The sequence below is a fragment of the Varanus komodoensis genome, unplaced genomic scaffold (assembly GCF_004798865.1).
Source record: "Varanus komodoensis strain SLA01 unplaced genomic scaffold, ASM479886v1 scaffold23, whole genome shotgun sequence".
Lineage (NCBI taxonomy): Eukaryota > Metazoa > Chordata > Lepidosauria > Squamata > Varanidae > Varanus > Varanus komodoensis.
Window position 1 is genome coordinate 16911887 of NW_025335627.1, and position 25310 is coordinate 16937196.

Consider the following 25310-nt stretch of genomic DNA (forward strand, 5'->3'; position numbering starts at 1 on the left):
AACTCAGCAGGAACAGGAAATTCTGAGGGGGGTGGAGGTAATGTCAGCATGCTCATCAGTCCTGGCTCCGATCTGCCACTGCTGGCAGTATTACTTTCAGCAGAATGGAATCCAAAATAAATGGAGTTCATTTGAGAGTAGAAAGTTGATCATCACCTTTTGAGCAGTTCACCTTTCTTTTGCAGAAGCCAACAGCACTGGCCAAGATTCTTGGTGTGTATCGAATTGGTTATAAGAATTCTCAGAACAACACAGAAAAGAAGTTGGACCTTTTGGTCATGGAAAACCTCTTTTACGGCAGAAAGATGACCCAGGTGAGTAAACAGCTTATCTGCAGGTTTGTCTCTCTGTTGAGCTGCTTTTTCTATTGCTGTCGGCAAAGCTAATTCCCCGATTCTGGTTTGCCACAACATTTTGATTTCCAAGATGACGAGGCACATAAAGAAGCCCTTGTCTGATAAAAGTATACTTGGGTCTAAATGATATTTTTGATGCTTGGGACATTGGAACAAGCAATACAGACCTGATGCTACTAATACTTAGATTACTAAACATTATAAATGCATGTTCTGGCAACCTTAACACTTCCTTTTCTGACAGCTAGTATGGCTTGGAACTACCAGGTTTATAAATAAGAAAATAAGACTTTGTCCTCTGTGACTTTTTAAGAAACTAAAATTGCAAGGGACTTGATAAAGTCTTAACTAAAATTATGCCTTTTAAATTTCATTCTGTTCAACCATGGCATACTATCCTAGCCATGGCTTGGTATTAGAGGTTTACCAGTTGCCTTAACTTTATGTGTAATACATTACTTCAATTACTGGGTTGCAAAATTTTAAGAGCAAAATTTCTTTTTATTAAAGTACATTTATGCAGAATTAGACCAGTGTACATTTTAGCTGAATGCTACACACATGCAGATTACTTTGTAGTAGAAATCCTGTGGCTCTGAGCAAACTTAAGAAAGTTGTCTTTTATTTATATTCAACATTTATTTAGATTTATGGGACAACCATTTCTAATATTTGCTTTAATTAAAGCATTTTTATCCCACTTCTCCACAGACACTTAGTAAAATAAGACCGTCTCCGCCTTTTGGCTTAGATATCACAGACATTGTTCTTCCCTTTCTTCCAAGCAGACCCATACAGTGGTTTTCTAACTAAAATCTGGGCTGGCTTTATAGTATGCAAGAAAGAAGTTAGAATACTGTTCATTAGGGAAATGTGGCTTAACGATAAATGGTTAATTCCATACCCCCCTCGCTTCCAAACATGAAAAGAGCAAGCCATGTGTCAGGGTGGGTCCTTATGCTTAATGGCCAATTGTTTGGAGTGTCTGAGCCATCTCGGCTAGTCTGCCCTGTTGCCCTGGTGCATGCTGGGCCTTTCCCTCTCCATGCTAGCTTGCTCACTAAAATTCCCCACAGAATTTGAAACTGTCCAGTTCTCAGTGACTGCCTGGCTTATCTCTGAGCTCACTGGCCTTGGTATTTCAGCTGCAGATTGTGGTTCCACATCTTTTCTGGGCCAGAAGCTATATCTACAGTGTTTGAAGGCGCTTTTATAGGAAGAGGGCTTTAATCCCTACATATGACATGACACTTGGGAAAAAGAAATCAGGAAGGGAGGAAGTTAGATTGCTTACTTGTAATTGTCATTCTTCAAATGGTCATCTGCATTCTCACATATGGGCTCTCATAGAGCCTGTTGTTGGGAAGTTTCTACAGCTAAGCATTAGTTTGAGTGGGAGCCCCTCCCCTTCCTGTTCCCTGCATCCAAGGGAGGAGCTCCCACTAATTCCCTCAGTTCCATTGAGACAGCTTATAGGTCCTAGGACTGAGGGAGGAGTGTTTTACTGGCCAGTCTGGCCCCTGCACCCCCCACAGACGGGTGCCAGCTGACTTTGGTTCGATACCCAGGAGATGGGTGGTGTGAATACACAGATGACCACTTGAAGAACAGCAGTTGCAGGTAAGCAGCCTGACTTTCTTCTTGATGGTCTCTGTGCATCACATATATGGGTGAGAGGCAGGCTTACCCCGGAGAGGACAGTGGGATGGTGTCTTCACTAGAGTGTCACTGGGAGAAAGGGGCAGTCTGCCCTGGCTCAAGCATTTAGCCTGCAGGGCTCAGCAAATACCAAAGGTGTGAACCATGTAGCTGCTCTGCAAAGGATTTCCCTGAGGAGGGCTGTGGATGTCACTGTCGCTCATGCGGAGTGGGCTCTTGGATGGGCCGAGAGTTGTTGACTGGCTGGTCTCCAAGCAGATAAAGGAGGGCTGTAGCCCCTTTTTGGAATTGTGTGTGTAGGGATTGGAGGATGTGCCTGATCATGGTGTCCCCCAGGTCAAGAGCATCCTCTTGCACATAGTGGTGAATACTCACCATTTGATTAGGTAAGATTTTCTCACTGATCGTTTCAGGGCAGCATTAAGGGTAGTTCTGAGGCAGAGTATCAACTGTGAGAATTTATGGTATAATGTGCTGTGCAGTGAGACTTAGAGGGCTGATGTTGCGGTGGAAGATTGTGCCCTGATCTCATGATATCAGGCCTGGGCTGTGAGGAAGCAGAAAGTGGTAGAGTGAAAAAGGTAATAAATGCTGAAAAATTACTTAAGTATTTTTAACAATCAGTAACAATACTGATTCAACTAAAAATCTGGAATGTAAGCAGAATAATTCCTAATAAATAACATGCATCTCATTACACGATTCATTTTAATTTTTTATGTAATACAGCTGATTTAGGTGGGGGAGGCATTGTAGGAATTCCCTTATTTAATAAACGGGGTACTGCCGTTTGAGATGTTGAAGAAATGGCTTCCCACACAATGAAACCTGCTGCCTTTTCTGCCACTAGGTCTTTGACCTGAAAGGATCCTTGCGGAATAGAAATGTCAAAATGGACACTGGGAAAGAAAGCTGTGATGTGGTTCTGCTGGATGAAAACCTCCTGAAGCTAGTGCGGGACAATCCCTTGTATATCCGTTCCCACTCCAAGGCTGTGTTGAAGGCTTCCATCCACAGCGATTCTTATTTCCTTTCCAGCCATCTCATCATCGACTATTCTCTGCTGGTGGGCCGGGATGATACCACCGATGAACTTGTGGTTGGGATTATAGGTAAATAACCTTTGACCTGAAACTGCCATGGGGAGGCTGCTTGGGATGGCCTCTACGTGGCAGCTGCCCCACACAGCATGCTCTCTGTGGGCTGGGGATGTTTGTCGGAAACATGCAGCAGGGTCACCGCAGAGATCCACCATCTGTGTTGGGAGACAGCCCTGAGGAATTGCTTGTTAGGGGGAGCAGCATGTCGCACAGCGCTCTTGCAGCTGAAGAATCATTTTGAAAAGCAAAGATTCCATCTGTACAAAGCTCAGTCCTCAGCTGCAGTGTGTATCGTGTTGGTTTCATTTATCTCAAACTGTGATGTCTGTAGTTTTTTGTCCTTACAGATTTAGTTAGGCCAGGCATGCAAAACCTGAGGCTCATTGCCAAATCCAGCTCTTCTGGGGCTCCACTTTGGTCCCCTGGAATTCCTAGATTGCCACTTTCCCTTTTTCCTGACCAAGAATCACCTGGTGATGGTCTGACTTTTGTGCATTCCCCCCCACTCCAAATACCTCTCCTGAGACATAGTTCATGGCAGCAAGAGCTTTACGCTACCATATTTTGGGACTGTCCCTTTTGCCTTGGCCCCAACCACTGCAGGGATGAGGCTCCCCCAGAACTTTCTTGAACTGTCATTTGGCTCAAAGAGGTCCCTAAGTCTTGAGCTAGGCTGTGCAGATCTGCCGTTTCTTGGAAATCAGAAACAAACATGCAAGGCTGATTAGTGTTTCAGAGTTCAGTCTTCACCAGCCATATGGAACAGCCTCAGTGTGGTGTCTGTGCTGTAAAAAGCAACCCGTAACTTTTCACAACTGGCTTCACACATTTTGCTGATTGCATAACATCTGTGTTGTCCTGAATAAATTCAGAGCAATACACGGAGAACATGCTTCTGTAGATTTTAAGATGCTGTTAACTGCAGATAATTGGCTGTCACCTCTTTTAAGTCACTGTAACTGAAATTGATCGTGCCTGCCATGCAAAACTTCTGTAATGGTGCATCACTTTCCATTGGAGCCTCAGGAAAATCAGCTAGTGAGAGGAATAAGTGAACGTTACACCTATGTTGGGATGTGAAGAAGTTCTGCATAGACAGCAGTGGTGAAGATGGAAAAATACTTGTTTATGGCACCAGTTCTGGATAGCTTAAGAGACTGGCTTTGCACAGGGCTCTATAGCTCACCACATGTTACCTTTTTACTGCAGATTACATTCGCACGTTTACCTGGGACAAAAGGCTTGAAATGGTGGTGAAGTCTACAGGGATCTTAGGAGGCCAAGGTGAGTCTCAGAAGTGTTTCCACATGATAGCAGCTGCTAGTTTTCCTCCCTCAGTCCATTCTTGTTCTGTCCCTTCATTCTAAAGCATAATTCTCCTCAGTATAAATATGAAAACATAATGTTGAAAGCAAAATGCTGAATACCCGTTTTTAAAAAAAAGTATCAGTCCTTTATGAAAACGTTTTCAAGGCAGATTTTCTTCTAACCCCTAAAATAAAACAATTCTAATACTTTACCACTAATCTTAGTTTTAGAAAAGAGACTTGGATATAATGGTTTTGAAGGGGGGGGGCAGGGCAGTACTTGAATTACAGGGGGAGAGGGCATTGGTGGCCCAGCCCTTTCTTATATTTTCTGCTGCCCTATTCCAGCTACTAGTTTTGGATGCTTTCAGGAAGCATGAATTATCTAAACTGGAGGAAGAAAGTCGGAGGAAAGAAATTGTGGATTCCATTAAGGGCCCTCCTACCTTTTCCTCTCGCAATTTAAATATTGTTCCAGATAGCATCCTTTTTATCTTAGAAACATCAGCATTACTACTATTATTACCTTTATAATCTATATACCACCTTATTTGCTAAAAGGCATCAAGGTGTTGGAAGAGTTTGAAGAATCGCATAGTTTGCTCTATTCTGAATACCAGGCAGGTGGAAATAAATTCACAGTTTAGAATCACCCTTTCTTGCCTGGCCCTAAATACTTGTTTGGAAATATCATCCTATGATTTTGGCATAATATCCTTTGCATGGCAGCCTGACACTTTGTAGTATCCCATTGCTGAAATGGAGTGCATATCTTTCCAACTTGGTGGTGGTAAGTCCTGAGTGAGAATTACTAGTTCATTTGAAGATCATGACTTGCAGATGGGTATTGTCAGCAGTTTGAGTAGGAGCAGCATATCATCATATACTCCAGTTGGGTTTTGAGATTTGGTTCCATTTTTTATTTCCATCATATCATTTGCACAAATGCCTGCTTACATTCTGTCCATTTGTAAATGAGGAAAAATAAATTCCTGAGGGGCTTGCCCTGAGATTATCTGGGTATAATGGTCTTTGGAACAGCATCTAGTGTTTTAAGGCCTGTTGCCACACACAGTCTTGACTAAAAATCTAAATGTCATAACAAAATGTAGCCATTACTCTGTTTCTGCTGACTCAGAAAGTTAATTCCTAAGATATCTTTTTTTGTATGTTTGCCTGAATTATTAGGTAAAATGCCTACTGTAGTTTCTCCAGAATTGTACCGTACCAGGTTTTGTGAAGCGATGGACAAGTATTTTTTGATGGTACCAGATCACTGGACCGGACTGGGCCTGAATTGCTAAGGTAAAGCACCTGTCAAGTGATGCAATGGAATAATTTCTTCTGGTTCAAAAAGAACGCAGCTGCCATTCCTCCCACAATTCAGTCTCTCCAATCGCAGCTAACCGATCTCCAGCCACTGCCATCAAACTGTGTGTGTCTAAGATATGAAGTCTGCGCTTTAGGTGTTGGAACATTAAGGAAAGAAGCTGGAGCAGAATCACTCAGAGTTACTCAGAATCAGAACTGTAGTTTCACAAGGACACAAAAGGGACCCTGAAGCAGGCAAGCCTCTCACCGTGGTGACATCATTCACAGGTTGCTATAAATCACATTGGAGCACTGAAGCCAGTTTGTGGGGATGACTTGCATAGAAGAAGCCTGTGGCTTTTGCGCATGGTATAAAGTGTCTTAATATGAAAAGCCAGTGGGCATTCTGGCCCCAAATCAGGCTGTTGAAGCTATCACACTGGGGCTGTTGCTGTCTTTAAAATGTACTTCTCAGTGCTGAGGAACCAAGTAAGTCTCTTAATAAGGCTTCTGCTGTGTGACAAGAGTTGCTTCTATAAGAATTATTTGTGATATTTTGCCTGTTCTGCACTGATGTTGTTTTTACGTATTTCCATGAGCAGTATTTGATGAGGATTTTAGCCATTTATCTACATTCCACTTCATTATTTGTAGCCCTGCTTTCTTTTAATGGTAAAAAAACCTCGATAGAGTCAAACATTTTAGTGATGGGCAACTTGTCCCTTTGTGTCCCAGCTTAGGTTCATCAAAACTCCAAAAAATATAGCTGTCCTTTTTCATATGGAATGCACCACAAACCATTTTTTCTCAGACGGAAGCTCTTTGACTAGTAATTTCAGTTCATATCCAAAAGGGCCTGCCGCTCCCAGCAGCCCTAGTCCAAATGGTTGGTGGCAATGAATGATGGGAGTTGTAGACCAGAACACTTGGAGGGGCCCAGGTTGTCCATCCCAATTCCCCTCTACCACTCTCCCCTCCCATTCTAAGTACTACCAGAAATAGTCACTTTTCCTATATTCCCCTCCCCAGCCTCACTCCACCTGAGGCACATGGTTACTTTTGATTATTTTTTCATTCAATCACTAATGGCTGCCTTAAGGAATCAGTCTGCCACTTTAGATAATCCTGGTTTCTTTTCTTTTTAGTACCATTTTAGGAAGGCAACATTCAAGTCTCTACACACAACACACTTTGGTTGTGTGAACAAATGGGTTCTTTCAAGAAAAGTTCTTTTGGCACTGTGAAAACTCATTTTGGGTTTTTGTAGATGCTCTAAACAACAGATGGGTTGTGTGCCACAATAGACCAGATTCATGGAGATCTAGACATCTGCACAACCTCAGAATAAGCACTTTTTAATTTTTTTTCCCTGTAAGTATGAATGTTTACTTGAGTTTGTACATAATAAAGGCCAGTAAAAATCAATGTGTTTGTCATGAAGGAGGCCAGACAATGGTCCTGATTGTATTTGGTTTGAATAAAAATACAGGCCAATGAACTAGATCTGAGATTAGCTCCCCCTTGCAGTCAGCTTTCTTTGGGCAGCAGGGAGCCATGAGCCTATGCTGTAACACTCTCATGGTCTGGGGGAAGGTGAGCGCCGTTTCACTCCTCTAGTTCCATTGTAAACAGTAAGGAAATTCCAGCACGGCTACATTGTTTTTCTGTAGAAGCCCCCCCCCTCCATAGTCACGACATGTACACCATATGATGTGGGTGGAAGTCTCTGCAGAATGTTGAGAAGCTATCTCAAAGATTATTTGTAAAGCCAGATAAAGCATATTGTGTGAACACAACCCTGAGAGGTTTATGTGCAAGTAATGTTACTCTGGCTTACAGTGAACTGTCATATCCAGGATCTATGTTGGCTACCTCTCAAAATGGGTGGAAAGCAAATTACTTCAATTGATTCAAGACTGCAGTTGTATGGCCTTTTAATATTAAAATAGAGAGCCAGTTTCAATAAATGGGTGTTTGTAATGGAGCTTTGGCCCCTTTATATTCTCTCTCCTTTTTTTAGAGCTGCTAACCTTCTGCCTTAAAGCTCCATAAAAACTTCTTATAATTATACATACGAGTATTGGCTGGTTTAAAGTAAAGGTTGGAACAGGTTGTGTGAGTTTACAGTATGTTATCCAAGTGGCATTCCTTATAGCTGCTTCTTAAAAGACTTGTTTTTGGTAATAGGCCCGAAGATGATACATTTGGATTATGGATAGCATTGGTGATGAAGAGTGCAGTTGTGTACAAATTGTAGTCTTTTCATAGATAAACCATCGCTCCTTCTTTCAGATAATATGACGCAGAAATGGACAAATTCCCTTTCTGTGTCTTGGAAGAAAAAGAATTGCATTATACAATACTGTACTTTATATGCTATATGCTTGTATTTGGGTATGACTCACAAGGGCAAAATTAGACATTGTAGGGCAGGGATGTCCACTTCCATTCAAATTTCAAGTTCCATGTTCATACACAAAAAAAGTGTGTGTGTGTGTGTGTGTCTGTGTGTGTGTGAGGGATTTATGAAGTGTGGAACATGTGGGTGACAGAGGAGAAAAATCCTCCCTGTTCTGCCTGAGCTCACTGTGCTCAGTAACTTCAAGCAGTTTTCTCCCTTGACAGGTTTGTTTCTAGGGTTGGTGCTGAGCTGGGACTAAATTATACCAACAGATTTTATTTATTTATTTAGGATATTTGTATGCTGTCCTTTGCAAAAGCCTCAGGACGGCTTACACAAATAAAATACAAATATCTAACATAACATAAATTAATTAACAACTCACTCTGGCTGCAATTAAAATATGATAAAATTCAATATTAAAATTTATTAAAATATTGATTAAATAAAAAGGTCTTAACCTGGCACCGAAAAACATATGACAGTGCCAGACGGACCTCTCTGGGGAGTGCATTCCATAGATGGTGTGCCATCACAGAGAAGGCCCTCCTCCGGGTACTCTGTCTCCTAACATCTTTCACAGAGGGTTCCCAGAGGAGGGCTTCTGCTGCCGATCTTAGGGGGCAGGAGGGCATGTAGGGAAAAAGACATTCCTTTAGGTATCTTGGTCCCAAGCCGTTTAGGGCTTTATAGGTAATAACCAACACCTTGAATTGAGCCCAGACTTCAATGGGAAGCCAGTGTTGCTGACAGAGGACTGGAGTTATGTGAGAATAACGCCCAGTCCCCAACAGCATCCTGGCAGCTCTGTTTTGCACCATCTGAAGTATCCGGACTGTCTTCAAGGGCAGCCCCACGTAAAGCGCGTTACAGAAATCCAGCCGGGAATTAACCAATGCGTGTGTTACTGTTGCTAGGCAATCTTCCTCCAGGTAGGGATGCAGCTGATGGATTAGCTGAAGCAAAGCGCTCCTCGCCACCGCAGTCACTTGAGTTTCCAAGGACAGCTCCGGGTCGAAGAGCACTCCCAAGCTGTGGACCCTGTCCTTTAGAGGAAGTGCAACCCCATCCAGGGCAAGGCCCAAGTCACCTACCCAGGAGCTCGAATCACCCACCAACAGAACCTCCTTTTTATCTGGATTGAGTTTCAGTTTATTGATGGAGGTAAAGTGGCCATAGTTTTGCTGCCCCCCTTGGGTGCTTCATTTAATGCACATACCAAGCACACACCTTTATAGTTGAACAGGGCATATGCAAATACGGAATAAGAGCAAGTGGCCCTCCTTTTAGGTCTAGTTTGATTTTGGCCCTAAGAAGTAGCCCATTGCTTAGGCAGTAAGTTAAAGTATCATTCAGGTGTGTATTTCTGACTGCCTAGTGATGGCACAAAAAAACAAACAGGTACTTGGAGGAAAAGAGAAGGACCAAAACCTCCACTGATCGCAAAGGCAAGTATATTGCAAAATATATGCAAGAAATTTTTGTTTCTTCCAGAAATTTCTTTTTCTTAATTTGGCCAGTTAAAGCCATGTAAATTATCCTGTGTTAAAAATGGGTGCATAGTTGCAATACAGGCAACTTCCCCTGAGACATGAACATGATTTCTGTTTGTTGTTCCTCATATTTTGTTTTGTTTGAAATTCTCTGCAGGAAGAAAACTAATTCACCAAGGCAGCATGTTATAATACATGCCTGTCTTTGAAATTCTAATTTTATTCTTTCAGGGAGGTTTATTTATTTTACATGGATCATTTAAAAGCGTGATCCTTCACTGAGAGTTTAATGTTGGACTGTTCATTCTATAGCCTGTGTATTCTGCCACAATCAGAGCCAGATCCTTCACCAGATTGAGGCTGATGCTATCAAGTCCAGCAGGGATTCTTTCCCATGCAAGCACGCCATTCATAACAAACACTGTCTCTTAAACAGTGCATACTTGCAACTTCCACCAAAATGAATGAAGTTCCAAATGCAGGAATCCTTTCAAAGCAAACCCAGGGGGTTGGGACATGTGACATAGCTTTTTTCTCTTCTCTAAGATTCTCCTTTTCATTTCAGGTTTTCTGATTATTACTTCCTCCACTTTTGAGAAACCAGTAAATACCATTCATCAGATTTACATATCTGAAACACTTATGACAGGCACCCAAAGCCAGATGGGTTGTGATAAAGTTCTTCTTGTTATGTAGAAACTGGGTGCTAATGCAGTATTCTGAAAGTACATACTTCTCAGTGTTTAAGGTCTGGTTAATGCAACATATTCCTTTTATGGTTGCTGTATGGATGTCATTTCCATGTGCATATGTACAGTAAATAATCTCTGCAGCCTGTGGAACTGATGTGCTGAGTTACTCTTGTATTTGGAGGCAGAGAAGAGAGAAGGGGATGTCTGAGACCATTTGAGGACTTGGCGGAGAGGCAGCTTTTCTGTGCTATGTCTGTTTCTTACATGGCATTGCAGAATTGCTCCTTCACAAACTTGGTGGGGCAGGACTTGTTAGGCCAGTGGGGTTGTAAGGTACCACAAAACATAGAATCATGTCCCTTAAAATACTGCACACAACCAGAAACTATGTTGAAAGCACTTATTTAATATATCTTAAAATATAAATATTTATTCTACTTTGTTCTGGGTGTATTTTTATAAGCCTGACATCTAAACTATTTAATTATGTTGGCTACTCCATTTACTAAATTGTATATAGACAGAAAATAAAGTAATTAAAATAACTGTTGTGTCTTACTACTTTATGTCATCATAATCTTGAAAACAGGCTTGAAAAATATTGACTTGGAGACAGTGTGCAGTGAAGTCACTACTTGAGATGTCTGAGGAATTCAACCCTTCTAGATTTTGATACAAGTGGGGAACAGCATTTAGTTATCTGCTGCATCAAAAGCATCTCCAAACCAGTGTTTTTCAACCACCAGTTGGTGGACTGGCGCCAGCCTGCAGGAGATTTGCTGCCGGTCCATGGGTGGGGGGGGGGGCACATCCTACTCACCACAGACTGGTACAGGGGCTGGCTGTGCTCCACCATCTCTTCCTCAGTTGGCATCACATTCACGGGGTGCACCGGTTCTGCTGGGGGAGCTGTGGAGGGGAGATACGGCTTGGTGGGAGCTGGCTGGGAGCTACACTGCACCAATCCTGGTGTTTCGTTTTTGCTGGCATTTTTAGCTACTCAGTTTCTCGTTGTTTTGGAGACTTTTCTTTTTCTTTTGTTTTTGGCATTGTGTTTGGAAACCAATACACAGAATGTTCTATTATGTGTATGGTGCTTTTTGTTTCTGCCTCAACAGTCCCCAAGGTGGTTTTCCTGTTTCTGCTTGTTCCCAGCTGTGGAAAGGTTGAAAACCACTGCTCCAAAGAACACAGTCTTGCCCCTTTTTGCCTGTACAATGACAAAGCTCCAAAATCAAAGCAGCAAGAGTCTCTGAGGATCTCTCACCACCCTTCGAAGGTAGACCTGATCAACCTCAGGGACCTTACACTGCCTTCCCAAGTACCACAGGGTTTCAGTTGAACCAAAGTTATACAGTAATACAGCACTACAAGCCAAGAACAGATTAGATTAGAAGTATGTTAAAAATATACTCTCTAGAAGAAATGCCTAAACCATGGTATGTATCTATCTCTAAATGGAACAGAGTTATTCAACTATCCTGAAATACAGAAACAGATGATCACAAAAAGAGCTCTTCAGTCTTCATTCAAACAGCTAAGAATGCACAAACAATGTCAATTCTTAGTCTTCCATGGGGTGGCAGGTGAAGATCCACTTCATCCATCAGTGGATCATTAGATGGCCATTATGGCTGTGATATCAAAAATAAGCAAATTAAAATGAAAAATTATACTGCAATCCCGGACAGCCTTCCCAACACATCATCAGTGTCATGCTGGATCCTTTTGATGGAGTTAACCACTATGGCCCCAAGTTGCTATTCAATTCACTCTAACACTTTACATATACCCTGGATTATATTAACTTCCTTTAAATTATAGTTGCTATTCACCTAATATGCTATTCACCTAATACTGAAAGGTACTTTTGGAACACGTTGTAATCCCTTTTTATTGAGATCAATATACTTGGGAACAGATCTTAAGCTATCTTGACAGTTATTTCCTGGATTTCAGCTGGATCTCTATTTCAAAACTGGTATTACATTATCCAGTTTCTAATTCTCAGGTGCTGAGACCAGTTTTTATAGACAAGTTAGAAGATTAGCAATTTCACATTTCAGATATTTTAAGAGAGGAGCAGTGAACTGAAGTGCAAAAAGCAGGACTGGTGCGGAACATTAAGAAAACAAAAATCTTATCTACAGAAGCATTACACAATGTAATGGCAATAGTGAAGAAGTTAAAATTCTAACATACTTTGGCAAACTTTGGCTCTATCATCCATTTAAATGGAGACTGCAGCGAAGAAATTAGAAGACTAATATCTGAAAAGACAGTGATCATGTTAAATTTAAAATCCTAAATTATCTACATTTATATCATCTAATTCTAGATTATCAAGGATAAGACCATTTCATTGGAGACCATGGCCAAGATCATCCATACTATTGTATTCTGGATCACTACGTATGGGTGGAAAAGCTGCACAGTGAAGAAAGCCGACAGGAAGAAAATTGATGCATTTGAAACATGGCGCTGCAACAGAGCCTTCCAAATAGTCCAGACTGACAGAAAGATAAATAAGGGGGTCCTAGATCAAATCAAGTCAGAACTTTCCTTGGAAGCAAAAACTGCAAAACTGAGGCTGTTGTACTTTGGGCACATCATGGGAAAGCAAGACTCATTGGAGAAGACAATGAAACTAGGGAAGATTGAAAGCAGAGATGAGATGGCTTGATTCCATAGCAAGCCTGTCTTTAGTTTACAAGAGCTGAAAATTGCTGTCAAAGAAATTATGGAGGGCATGATTTGTTGTTGTTGTTCAGTTGCAAAGTCTTTCCTGACTCTTTGTGACCCCAGGGACAACATTCCTCCAGGCTCTCCTGTTCTCCACCATCCCCCAGAGTACATCCAAGCCCACACCCACCTCTCCGGTGACCCCATCCCGCCACCTCAACCTCTGCCATCCCCTTCTCCTTTTGCCTTCAATCGTTCCCAGCATCAGGAACGATTCAGGAATGAGTCCTTCCTTCTCATTAGGTGGCCAAAGTATTTGGGCCCCCATAAGTTGGAGATGACAGCCTATAACAAGAGAACTCCCAGTGGTTTGACAAATTTAGCTTTGTCAATCTAAATCTCTTGTCATCCTTGTTTGAGTAATTGTTTTAGTACTCCCACTCTATAAATGTCTGTCCAAGAAGGGTATCCTAGTGCGAAAGCCACAAATAATTCAGTTTTTCTGCAAAGTCATCTTCATTTCCATACTTTAGGTCCTTTGCTGTTACTAAGTTCAACTGCCTCCCAGTTTAGTTTTCTGCTTTCAGTGTATTTAATGAATTGCTTCATGCTGGTCTTAATTTTTTCTTAAAGTAGCAATGTCCTTGGTGGTGCAACTAGGCATTGACCTTGGGGCTACAGTCCCAGGGCCCTAAGGTGCAAGCAATTCCCAGATGACCACCCAGAGCTGAGGGCATCAGGAAACCAGAAGCAAACTCCATTTTATGCCTGCAGTCATAACTGAATTAAATCTAGGATCCCGAAAAGTGAATTTAAAATGCAAACTGCACCTGTTCGGAGGTTTTTTGTTTGTTTTAATAGGATCAGCAAACATTAACATAGAAGGGATGTAGGTAGCTCTGGTGCATGTGGTGTGTGTGTAGAAATTGAGCAGCGCGCTTCACAATTGAAATGCACAATAAACTGTCTGAAGACCACCCCCGGTCCTGAAATTACCCATCTGCTCCACTGAATATTCTCAATTTTTTGCACCCCTTATTGGCTGTTTGCCTTTCTTTTACCATTTCGGCATAACATCTGCTGCCGCTGCAGAAGTCTGAGTAGAACTGAACCTGGCGGCGGGAAAAGAGGAAATGGCTTCTCCTGTTCCCTGATCTCCTCCCTTTCCATAGCGTCCCAAGCACCTTCTTCCTAAAGCAGAAATCCAGGAAAACTTCAGCTACTCAGAGCTGGGCTCTAGCCCGGGCAAGGGGGCTTCAGGAAACTCTGCCACTTTCCACGTTCAGAGCCGCCCGGGAGGAAAAGAAATGCCGCCGCTTCTCCAGCCTCGCGTCGAAGTTGACTGAGCGAGCAGGCGACCAGCTTCCAGGGGCTCCCCGGCCGTCTTCCTCCGCCGCCTGCGCGCTTCCCCGTCGGTTTCCTCGTCACTTCAGCCCTGACCGAGTGGGAGGCCGCCGCCACCTCCCCTGGGACGTCGCGGGACGCGGGAGGGCGTCCTTCGGTTGGCCGTCTTGGTGCGGCATCTCGGGGAACTTCGCCGCCGTAGGCAAGCAGACAGGCTTGTGCCGCCGCGTCGCTCCACACCGCATCTCGGGGCAATTCCCCGCAGTGCGTTTCCCCTTTCGCGCCAGAACCGCGCATGGCAGGCGGGTGTGCTTCGGCGGGGGGCGCTGTGCCTTTCCTTACGGTGAGCGGCTGCTTTCTGGCCCTGGCTCAGGTAGGGATTTCCCGACGTTGTCGAGGCGGGACCCTCCAGATAGGCGACAACGCCTATCGTTCCTGTCCAGCACGGCTAATAGGACTTGAAGTCCAACACCTCTGGAAAGCATCAGGTATTCCAAGAGTTGCTCTAGCCTCCTTGTTGGGTGAGCGGACAGACCAGGCGCCTTTTAACCGTGCCTTTAAAAGCGAGCTGCTGAGACGTTTGCAATATCTCTGTTTCCAAACGGCTTTGGCACTTACTCGGTTTGTTTGTTTTTTAACGAATACTACCTGTTCGTCTAAATTCTTGAGGTGGAATCGCGAGGTGGGTGCGAAGGGCCCTTCGCCACAGTGGAAATATCTTTCTAAACATTTCTTCGGCTCCGCTCATTCATTTCCCTCTTCAAGCAGCGTGCAACAGCGTAGACTTTCCTCCCTTCCAGAGATGGGGGTGTCGAAAAAGGCAGCGTGTAATTTTATCTTTGAGGCCAGCGGTTTCATAGCGAATGAGCTCCGAGGCAGCATTTTGTTCGGTGGCTGAATCTTAATCCATAATCTTTTACTGGGTCTCTGTCCCAAGGCTGAAGAGCATTTAGTTAATTAATTTGGCGCACCCACAGTCACTAGGAGGAGCTCGGGATCACGTTTGATTGCATGTACAGTGGTACCTCGGGTCACAAACGCCTCAGTTCATGACCAAATCGGATCGTGAACAGAAATTTCATAAAAATTTTGCCGCAGGTCATGAACTCTGCATCGGGTGACGATTGCAAGCGTGCCCGCCTTCCCTGCACTGGTGTGATTGTGTTGTGCTGCTGTTGGGGTGGGGGGGAGATGACTGCGTTCATGCTGGGGGGGCGGGGGAAGATGGCCACAGTTGCGCCTGTGTTCCCTGCCTGAGTGCACCCTCGCATGCACCCGCCTCCCCCTCAGCGCGCCCACGATCGTGGAAGTCTCCTGCCCAGTGCGCCTGCAATCGCGGAATTCTCCCCCCGCCCAGTGCGCCCGCAATCACTTGTGGGGGGAAGATGGCTGCAGTCTTTGTTGTTCTTTGTCACTTTGCTTCACGTTTTTCTGATTAAAAAAAGAGTAGTTACAGAACAGATTAACCTTATTTACATTGAACCTTATGGGGAAATTTGACCTGGCTCCCAACCTATTTGGGTCATGACCAGAATCCTGGAACAGATTAAGTTCGTGAGCCAAAGTAGCATTGTACTCAATCTTATAATGGGTGATAGGAACCCTTTTCGGGCAATCGCTTTTGTCCACTGTTACCATTGGACTGCTGCAAGCTGAAGATATATTTTTCCCTAGCAAGCTTCTCTTCCCTAAATTAAACTCAAGACAGCTCCCATTACCCTCTACAGTGGTACCTTGGCTCATCTCCCCCCCCCCCCCGGAGCATGATTGCTGCCATCTCCCCCCACCCCCCTGTACGATCGCAGTCACGCTTGTGCAGGGAAGATGAGCACGATCGCAATCGTCACCTGATGTGGAGTTCACGACCTGAGGCAAAATGTTTCTGAAATTTCTGTTTGCGACCCGATTTGGTCGTGAACTGAGGCATTGGTGAGCCGAGGTACCACTGTATTTGGTTGCATTGGTGGCTTGCCCCATTTTGACCCACGTTGCTCCTGGTTTCTCCTGCCAGCCAGTGCAAATATGACACATCCCTGCATTTTGCCTTGCTTTCTGCTAGAATTCTGGGTGCTCTTCTGTGTTTTACACTGTGTCCTGATTGACTACTAGACATAAATATGCCCATTTGCAGATTTTTTCCTAATCTTCACAATGATATGCACGCCAAATTTCTGGCTTCCACTTGTGCTAGGGTCCCAAGATTCTAAAGCAATATTTACTTAAAGAATTCTGCAAGTATAAAAATGGCAACTGAAGAGGTGTGCTGGGGGGTTTGTTTGGTTTTGCTTGAGCACAAACAAACCATTGTATGACTGGGAGCTCTGATAAGCAGGCTCCTGCTCATAGAAAGGCTTCTGTGCCAGAGCAGGCCTATGGCTCACACGAGAGGTGTGTTGGGAAAATTTGGATAAATCCTGTCTGAAAAGCATTACTTCTGTGTGCCTTTGCATTGTGGGATCAAATCCTGTTTTCCTTCTCAAAACCAAGCTGTCACTGTTTAAAATGGCATTCCCCGCTCCTTTCTCTCACCTTTAGCTGTAAGCTACAGTAGACAGGCCAATTTAGTCCAAATATACATTGTAAATAGTCATTGTTGGAATTCAAGGAAGTATCTTCCTAGCCCAGAGGCTCCATGTGCCCTGGCCAATTCAGAATGTCTAGAGTCTAGATAAGAGTCTTGAGCTCATGCATAGTTTTTCAGTAGCTTAAATTTATATGTCTAAGCAGACCTGGAGATGGGTTCAAGCTACTGAACTGAAGTGTCAATACAGGCAATTAGAAATATTGTAATCTGACATTTCTTTATCTGTTCTGTATGTGATGACCTCAGGATCTTATTGTAATCTCTGCATTCTGTCATCAACTGCCCTGTCCCTGTATGTGACTGGGAGTGTATAAAAACTCTCTAGTTGTGTTGAAGTTTGGCAGCAGAGTTCATCTCTGCCTGCCCGGTAATGTATGCATTATCATGAGTACCGTGGGAACCTTGGGGTAAATACAATAAAGCCTCAGATGGTCTGGACGCTTGGTCTTTCCCACGAACCCGAGTTTTATTCCCTCTTCTCAAATTGAGATTCCGGGATTCTGACAGGTGACACCCAGAGCACTTAACCTCATGACTCTTATGTGTGAACATTCCCTTTTCAGCCATCATGCTGGAATGCATGTACTAAGCTAGTTATATGGCTGGGGTGGAAATGCTCTGCTGTTGCTGTCAGTTGCAAAGTCGCGTCCGAACCATCGCAACCCCATGGACAACATTCCTCCAGGCCGTCCTGTCCTCCACCCCCCACCCCTCCGGAGTCCACTTAAGCTCACACTGACTGCTTCAGTGACTCCATCTAGCCACCTCATTCTCTGCCCTCCCCTTCTTCTTTTGCCGTCAACTGTTCCCAGCATTAGGGTCTTCTCCAGAGAGTCCTTCCTCTAATGAAAATTAGGTGGTCAAAGTATTTGAGTTTCATCTTCAGTATCTGGCCTTCTAAAGCGCAGTCAGGGTTGATCTCCTCTAGGACTGACCAGTTTGATCACCTTGCAGTCCAAGGGATTCGCAGGAGTCTTCTCCAGCAGGAAAAGCTCTAGTGAGGCATATACTTCATAAATCAAGAAAGATATATGACTCTGCATTTCTAATAATTATGTTATCTTGGACTGCATGTGTATCACATTTCAGATTTTTAGTTGGTGGGGAATTGCCTTAAAAATGTTGTTGGCCTCATCTATATGTTTTCACAGGTGTATGATGAGTTGGTCAGTTTCCAACATCTCTCTATCTGCTTAAATGATGGTGGAGTTGTAATTGTTGTTGCATTAGACATGCATTCTAGATTTTCTGCTGAATTTTTTTAGCCATTTAGTGTACATGAATCCAGAGTTATGAAACATTTGGTTTGTGCTGTGCATGCTGCTAATCTTAGGACAATTTTTAGATCAAAACATTTGTCATAAGGTATTGTGTTTTCTCCTTGTGAGAGTCACCTCTGATTTGCACATTTTGAAAATCACTAGACATTTTCAGTGGTTCCCACCATTGACCTTTAAGGAGCTTGCATTTCTCATGTTGGTAAAACCAAGGAAAAGCCCAGACTGGAATGTACACTTGGGGAACATCCCTCAAACTGGGTCCTGTAGGGATGTGGAACTGCTTCCCTGTAGCCTTTCAGCTCTAACTATTGTGCCTCTGCACTTGATGTATAGCTCTCAGTTGGCCACTTGACTCCTCCACAGCCAGCTCTTCCTTCCTGGCATGCTGATCTTCTACTGAGATCAAAGCTGTACACAAGGGATTAGACAGGGTGGACTAATGATTGCCCTAAAGTGAGGTATGGAAATGTCTCCATTTAGGGAAGTGGGGCTTGCTGGGATTGCAGTGTATTAGGCACTGTGGACAGAAGCATGGTTAGAGAGGAGCAGATCATTGGTTTCTGGCTAAAGGACACTACATATCTTGCTGCACTGAGTGTAGGATTACAACTTAAAATGGGGAGGGGGAATTATATTCTCTTTCACCTTCTAAGTTACCTGCATATTATTCATCACTTACAGATTTCAGGGTGGAAGAGTTTTTAGTGGCACTTTTGAAAGCACTCTTAGGTGTGTCTTCAGTGTGGTTTTGTGCTAGTGTGACCCCTGACAGCCTTTAACCACAATCACACATTCATAACTGGAGTGGTTAAAGCACATAGAATGTGCATGTATTTTCCCCACTCTGAGTAGATATTAAAAGGTAACAAAGGGATTGTTAATGACTGAGCAGGGAAGCCAAATTGGTGATTCTGGGTTCTTTAACACAGAGGATAAGCATGATTTAATGAATGTAGCATCAGTATAGCCCAGTTTTTAAAACAATAAACACTTCAGTCATCAGTCATCGTCATATTCTTCTTCTACTTCTACTTCTGTCCTGGGGATGCGTCATTAACAGATATTCTTGCAGTGGTTGTGACTGAGCTGCAGGTTGGTCTGTGCTTGCAAATTAAAAACAATGGACTTTATTCATACGGCTTTGTAGTAGGTTCTAAAGCAAGATCTTTTCACTGAAATGTGAGTCAATACTGGGCTATTTTCCCTCCTCTGCCCTTGGGTGGCAGTTATTTAAGATGTGTAGCAGCCGCTGCTTCATATTGATTTTGCCAGCTTGAGGGTCAGAGGAGGGCTTTGTTGCTTTGGGGAGCTCTGCAGTGCTAATTGTGCTTTTCAACTACCTGTTCAGGGACCAGTAAGCAGCAGGTCAAGCTGTTCATGTGCACCACATATTACAGTTCAGCGTTGCTGCAAAAGACTTCTGGCTTCATTAGGCACCCCTTTCAGATCAGTTTGTTAAAATAATTGCTTGCAATAGAGCCTAAAATCAAAAGAAAAATAGTCATGTGAATTCATCAGCAGCAATGAGCCAGATGCAACCATTCTAGTGTCATATATTGAAGATCATCTGTTTATGTCATGCTGCTGTATACCTTTGTGATTTTATTGGCTGCATGTCTGACAGCTGAAGATGTGGGCTTCATCAGAGTAAAGGGGCTGGGTTTGATATTTAATGACTGTTTGCATGTGTGAACCATCACTTGACCTTGTAGTAATTGAGAGTAGTCTTAGATGTTAAGGAACATGGGGAGTACCTCATACTGGTTCCTCTTTATCATCCAAAATAGAATCTGAAAGACAGGATGGAAGAGATGTTTGGGTTTACTTGAGATATGTAAAACAAGCAGCAGACAAAAGAGCTACAAATGAGCTTTTCTTCCTGTGTGAAGAAAATGCCTGAGGCAACAACAAAGGATGAACATGCATAGGTGAATTCAGCCTCAGCAGTACTATATCTGCTGGGCACAACTGTGTGCATGCACAGAACAGAGCAGGGGGAGATAACTTGGTACTTCCAAGATGTGGTGGACTGCACCTTCATAATCTTCAACCATCGGTCATGGTAGCCTGACCTTATGGGAATTATGTTCCAAAGCATCTGGAAAATGCAGTATTGCCAGCCAATAGAACACCCAGAGTTTTGCTACTGGGCAAAGCTGACTAGTAAAGGGTAATTTTTGGAGAGGATACTCTCTGAATTTTGCCTCTTTCTCCCTTTCAGAACAGTGCAGGAGTTGCACCAGGGGCTCAGCTTCAAGTGGAGGATTATGTAGGTCCCACATTTCATTGTGAGACCTCAGTGTCCCAGGGAAATTCTTCTGTGTAGACAATTCTTCTCCATTTTTGAGACAGCCAGGCAAGATCAGGTGTTGAACTGGTTTGAATCAGGAGCATAAATGGTGGCCGAAATGTGCTCCCCAAGTGTTATTTCAGTATAGAAACATAGAAACAGAGCGAGTCAGAAGGGGTCTCCCGGGCCATCTAGTCTGACCTCTGGCACCAGCTGGCTCTGCTCATGACATGCCCACCATGTGCACGTCCAGCCTATCCTTGAACACCCGCACCGATGGGGCCTCAACAACCTCTCATGGAAGCCCATTCCACACCTCGGGGTCCTAACCGTCAGGAAGTGCTTCCTGGCATCCAAATGGAACCTTGGCTCCCTGAGATTTGCTCCATTGGAGTGCGTTCTGCCTTCCTCTGCAGGGGAGAACAGGTCTCTACCCATCTCCATGTGACATCCCCTCACATAACTGTATGTTGCCAACATATCCCCTCTGAGTCTCCTCCAGGCTGAAGAGACCCAGTTCCCTCAGTCTCGCCTCATACAGCATCCCCTGCAAACCGGCCACCAACCTTGTGGCCCTACACTGCACTGACTCTAACCTGACTATATCCTTTCTGTAATGAAGGGCCCAAAACAGAACACAGTACTCCAGTTGCGGGCGCACTAGAGTCATGTAGAGTGGTAGTAATACCTCTCTTGATCTAGAAGCCACACTTCTGGCTTTGCAACCAATCTTGGTCCTCCACCTTGTCTGTCCTCACTTGCCCAGTTCTCCCAGACAAAAACCCACACACAAGGTTAAAATAACAATCTATATCGGAGGGAAAAAAAACAAAAACTCGGCCCCAGGAAAGGGAGTCCCCAGACAGCCCGGGCTACAGCTAAGGGACGCAGACAAGGGATGAAGCCATTGGCACCGCGTCCGTTGGCACCACCAATGGCTGAGCGCGGCCCTATAAGCCTCTCAGGCTGGTGGCCCCACCCGTCTGCTTCCTCCTGGCCCCTCTAGCCTCTCTGGCCCCACCTCCCTTCCTCTCCGCTGCTCCTCTGCCCAGCTCCTACCTTGTCTTCGCCAGTTCCCTGGCCACCCTCAGCACTGTATCCCAGCCTCTGCCTCTGCTGCTCCACTGCTCTGCCATGAGGGAAGAGCCAAAAGATTGAGAGCAGCAGGAGAAGAATGATATCAGCTGCTTTGAGTTCTCAATAAGAAAAAAGTGAGATATAAATCCAATTAATAAATAAATACAAAGCCAAGTTTGATCAACTGAGGAAAGACTAGAAGGAACAGAGCTGGATATAAATTTACAATGGAAATATCAGACAGAGCAGACTCAGAACTTCTGTCAATAACACTCAGCAGTCACAAAGAATATGAGAATATTCTTACCATAAGGAAATTAATATCACAAAGGCATGAGCCAAGGCTAGAAAAAGATCATGAGAATTAACAGAAAGAGGAGCCAGTGAATGAAGATGAATGATGGAAGTTAAATACTGCAACATCTTTGCTAGAGGATACAGAGGGGCCAGGAGCATAGCAATGTAAGAAAGCTACCTTATACTAAGTTAGTCCATTGGTTCCATTTGCCCAGTATTATTGACCCTGACTGGCAGCAGCTCTCCAGGGTTACAGGTAGGAGTTTCTCCTGTCCTACCTGGACATGCCAGGGATTGACCGGAGACCTGCATGCAAGACATGTGCTCTGCCACTTCGATACAGCCCAAAAGAAAGTAGACAACTGAATAGAGTCATTTGAATCTGTACAGCATTTAATAATGGGCTTAGGCAAAGTAGGATCTAATAAAAGTCTAAAAGAAAGGAAATTCTGATCAAGCAATGAAAAAGGAGAAGTAGCCAGACCAAGAAGTAAACAAGCAAAAATTACCACTAAATCCTGAACATGACAAATGAAATATATACAAAATACAGAAAGAAGAGCAAGTCTAAAGGAATCAAGAAGAGCACAAAAAGACTGTGAATCAGGGTAGTCTTTATGATCAAAAACTATACAGTGGTACCTTGGCTCACGAATTTAATCCATTCCAGGACACTGGTCATGACCCAAATTGGTTGTGAGCCAGGTTAAATTTCCCCATAAGGTTCAATGTAAATAAGGTTAATCTGTTCTGTAACTATTTTTTCAAATCAGAAAAATGTGAAGCAAAGTGACAACAAAGATCGTGGCCATCTCCCCCCCCCCCCCCCCAGGCATGACCAGGATCACGCTGGTCATCCCTGCATGCACCCATCATCCTGGCGTGCTGCAGGGGGAAAGACGGGTGCAAACATGGGCATGCTGGAGGAGGGGAGAGATGGGCAGGAACGCAGCATGCTGGGAGTGGGGAGAGACGGGTGTGAATGCAGGCGTGCTGTGGGGCGAGAGATGGGCTTGAACGCGGGTGTGCTCAGGGCGGGGGAGATAGGCACAATCATGCTGGGGGTGGGGAGATGGCCAAGATCGCTGTTGCACTCGTGCAGGAAAGCCGGGTGCAATCATGGGTGTGCTCATGCAGGAAAGATGGGCATGATCTCGGCCATCTCCCCCCCGCCCCCCGCTGCCCCCAGCATGATCACGGCCATCTCCCCACTCTGGGGTGGGGAGATGGCCACAATCGCAGTTTTCACCCAATGCGGAGTTTGCAACCTGAGTCAAAATTTTCATGAAATTTTTGCTTGTGGCCCGATTTGGTCATCAACTGAGGTGTTCGTGAGTCGAGGTACCACTGTATTAAAAACTTCTAATGTAAGGATTAGAAAAGCTCTGAAAGTAAGAAAAATAAGGGAATACCTGGAAGGTAATCATAACCACCTGAAAAGTATTAGCAGGATAGAACAAGCCATATGTCACTCAAATGCAAGAGATAAAGGCAAGGCAAGAAAGGTAAGAGTGTGAGAAGAAGGTAGGAAAGAACAGAGAGGAGACATGCTACCCTCGACCACCATCAAGTTAAGCAAGGGGAATGAGAGGCAAAATGCTGTAACAGGTTAGGCAAGGGCCACTGGGATAGATGAGTCAGCTGGCAGACTCCAGGTCTCAGTCTAAGCAAAATGAGCCAAACCAAAGGAATGTCACCGCAACTCATGCTGCATATATGTATGTAGATGATCCGGCTCACTGTGGGTTGTCACCCCCCCCTTCCCCTTTGGTCATTTTGTGAGTATTGTAGGAGATCCCATGGCAGGACCTATTTAGATTTCCCCACCATGATGGCAGGCTCTGGTACTTGCCACAGCTGTTTTGCCCATTCCCTCAATTTTTTTCTCTCATCTTTGCTTTTACAGCTAGTAAGAGCCCCTTCAAACTGCATGAATTGCACATTAAATGAGTTGCCACTGGTTCATCACACTTTTTTTACAGTGGCCCATCTGTGTTAGCTTTTTCATTTTATAACTTCTTGCTGTTAAGAGTTGTCCAAACATGCACTTGTGCACTTCCAGGGGTGTGAATCTGCATACCTCACCTGGGCAATATTCAGTCCCTACTATTGAAGTGAAGAAGGCACCCCTCATAGGCAGTGACCCAGAGAGGCTGCCAAGAACTTTATTTCTGAGTTTATTTGCTTTTGACAGCTGTCAGAATGCTTGAAATTCTAGGTGCTCTGCAAGGCAGAAGCATATAAGCCACCTCCTTTTTACAGGAGCCACCCCCTTTTATGTGTGCACAGATGTTTGACAACTAGCTGTCAAGATGCTGGCTCTTCTAACATTTTATTTTTATTATTTTTGGGTAGGAATGTTCGTGTTTTCCTGACAGGGACATATGCATCATGCCTGTGTATGTCTAACGAAAAAATTCATGTGGAACCCTGACAAAACTCTCACAAAAGACGGTAGCTTGCACTTTTTAAAAAGCTTTCTCAGCACCTGGAGTCTCTGTAAAGAATGGGCAAGTGAGAAGCCAGGTCCAAAGCCAGCCAGCCAACCAACCATCCCACCCAACACAAAATACCCACCTTGACTGGCCACCCCTTTTCACTCAATACTCATGGCTGTGGTTTCTCTGTGACAGCTGTCAAGACAAACCAAAGTGAAAAATAAAGCCCTTGGCAGCTCCTCTGGGTCACTGTCCATAGGAGTCTTGGCAGCAGACAGCCCTACGGACATTGCCCCATGTCTTTTCAGACCCCCGCAAAGGTTTGCAAGCACACACTTAGCAGGTTCATCTAAATTTTTATTTAATTTTTTTAAAAATTGCACATATTTGAGGTGGAAGAAAGTAAAGGCAGAAACCAATAAAAGCCCTTCCAGTGTGCTGCTTGAGTTCTTATTAGCTGTCAAATTGGAGATTACTTTTAATGATCTCTGCAGAAAGAAAAAAATGGATCAAATCACTAGTAGGCTTACAGTCATGGTGGAGGAGGTGCAGTACCCCCAAAGTGCTTCTTGGGCACTTGTGGGGCAACTGGCAGTGGCTCAGGCAAGCTTGGCATGAACAGCACTTGCTTCTCCACTCTTACAAAGGTGTTCACTTGCCTGTGATGAGGTTGGCTGCCCAGCTTCAAATGACGTGGTAACTGGAGCAATGGGGGGGGTGGGGGTCAGAGTTCCCATGCAGTTAGGAACCTAGCATGCCTGCAACACACTTGGGTTGCAGGGAGGGTGTGCCTTACAGTGGGTCCCAAAACTCATGCCACTCTCCATGTTACCCAATATGGAAACTGAGGTGCCGCTTGTGGTTGTGATGCCTAGTTGGTATGATAAACATGAAAAGATGTGGCTGTTTCTAGGCCACTCCTAATTTTGTATGATTTGTGCCCCCTTTCCATGGCACTCCAAACACATGCAGTGACTTTACAATGCAGAGTGAAGCCCA

General features: G+C 44.2%; 1 protein-coding gene across 7 annotated transcripts in view; it reads left to right on the forward strand.

Moving 5' to 3' along the window:
- PIKFYVE (phosphoinositide kinase, FYVE-type zinc finger containing) overlaps positions 1-7158 on the forward strand; it is a 115103-nt gene extending 107945 nt beyond the window's left edge. For 6 of the 7 annotated variants that reach the window (XM_044431786.1, XM_044431783.1, XM_044431784.1 and 3 more), the window contains 4 exons: positions 186-314; positions 2866-3127; positions 4325-4399; positions 5611-7158. In XM_044431786.1, the coding sequence (XP_044287721.1) occupies positions 186-314; positions 2866-3127; positions 4325-4399; positions 5611-5726 (582 nt within the window). In that variant the 3' untranslated portion in view covers positions 5727-7158. The remainder of the gene's footprint in view (positions 1-185; positions 315-2865; positions 3128-4324; positions 4400-5610) is intronic. The other variant, XR_006414887.1, reaches the window with a different exon arrangement.
- The last annotated feature ends 18152 nt before the right edge of the window (positions 7159-25310 follow it).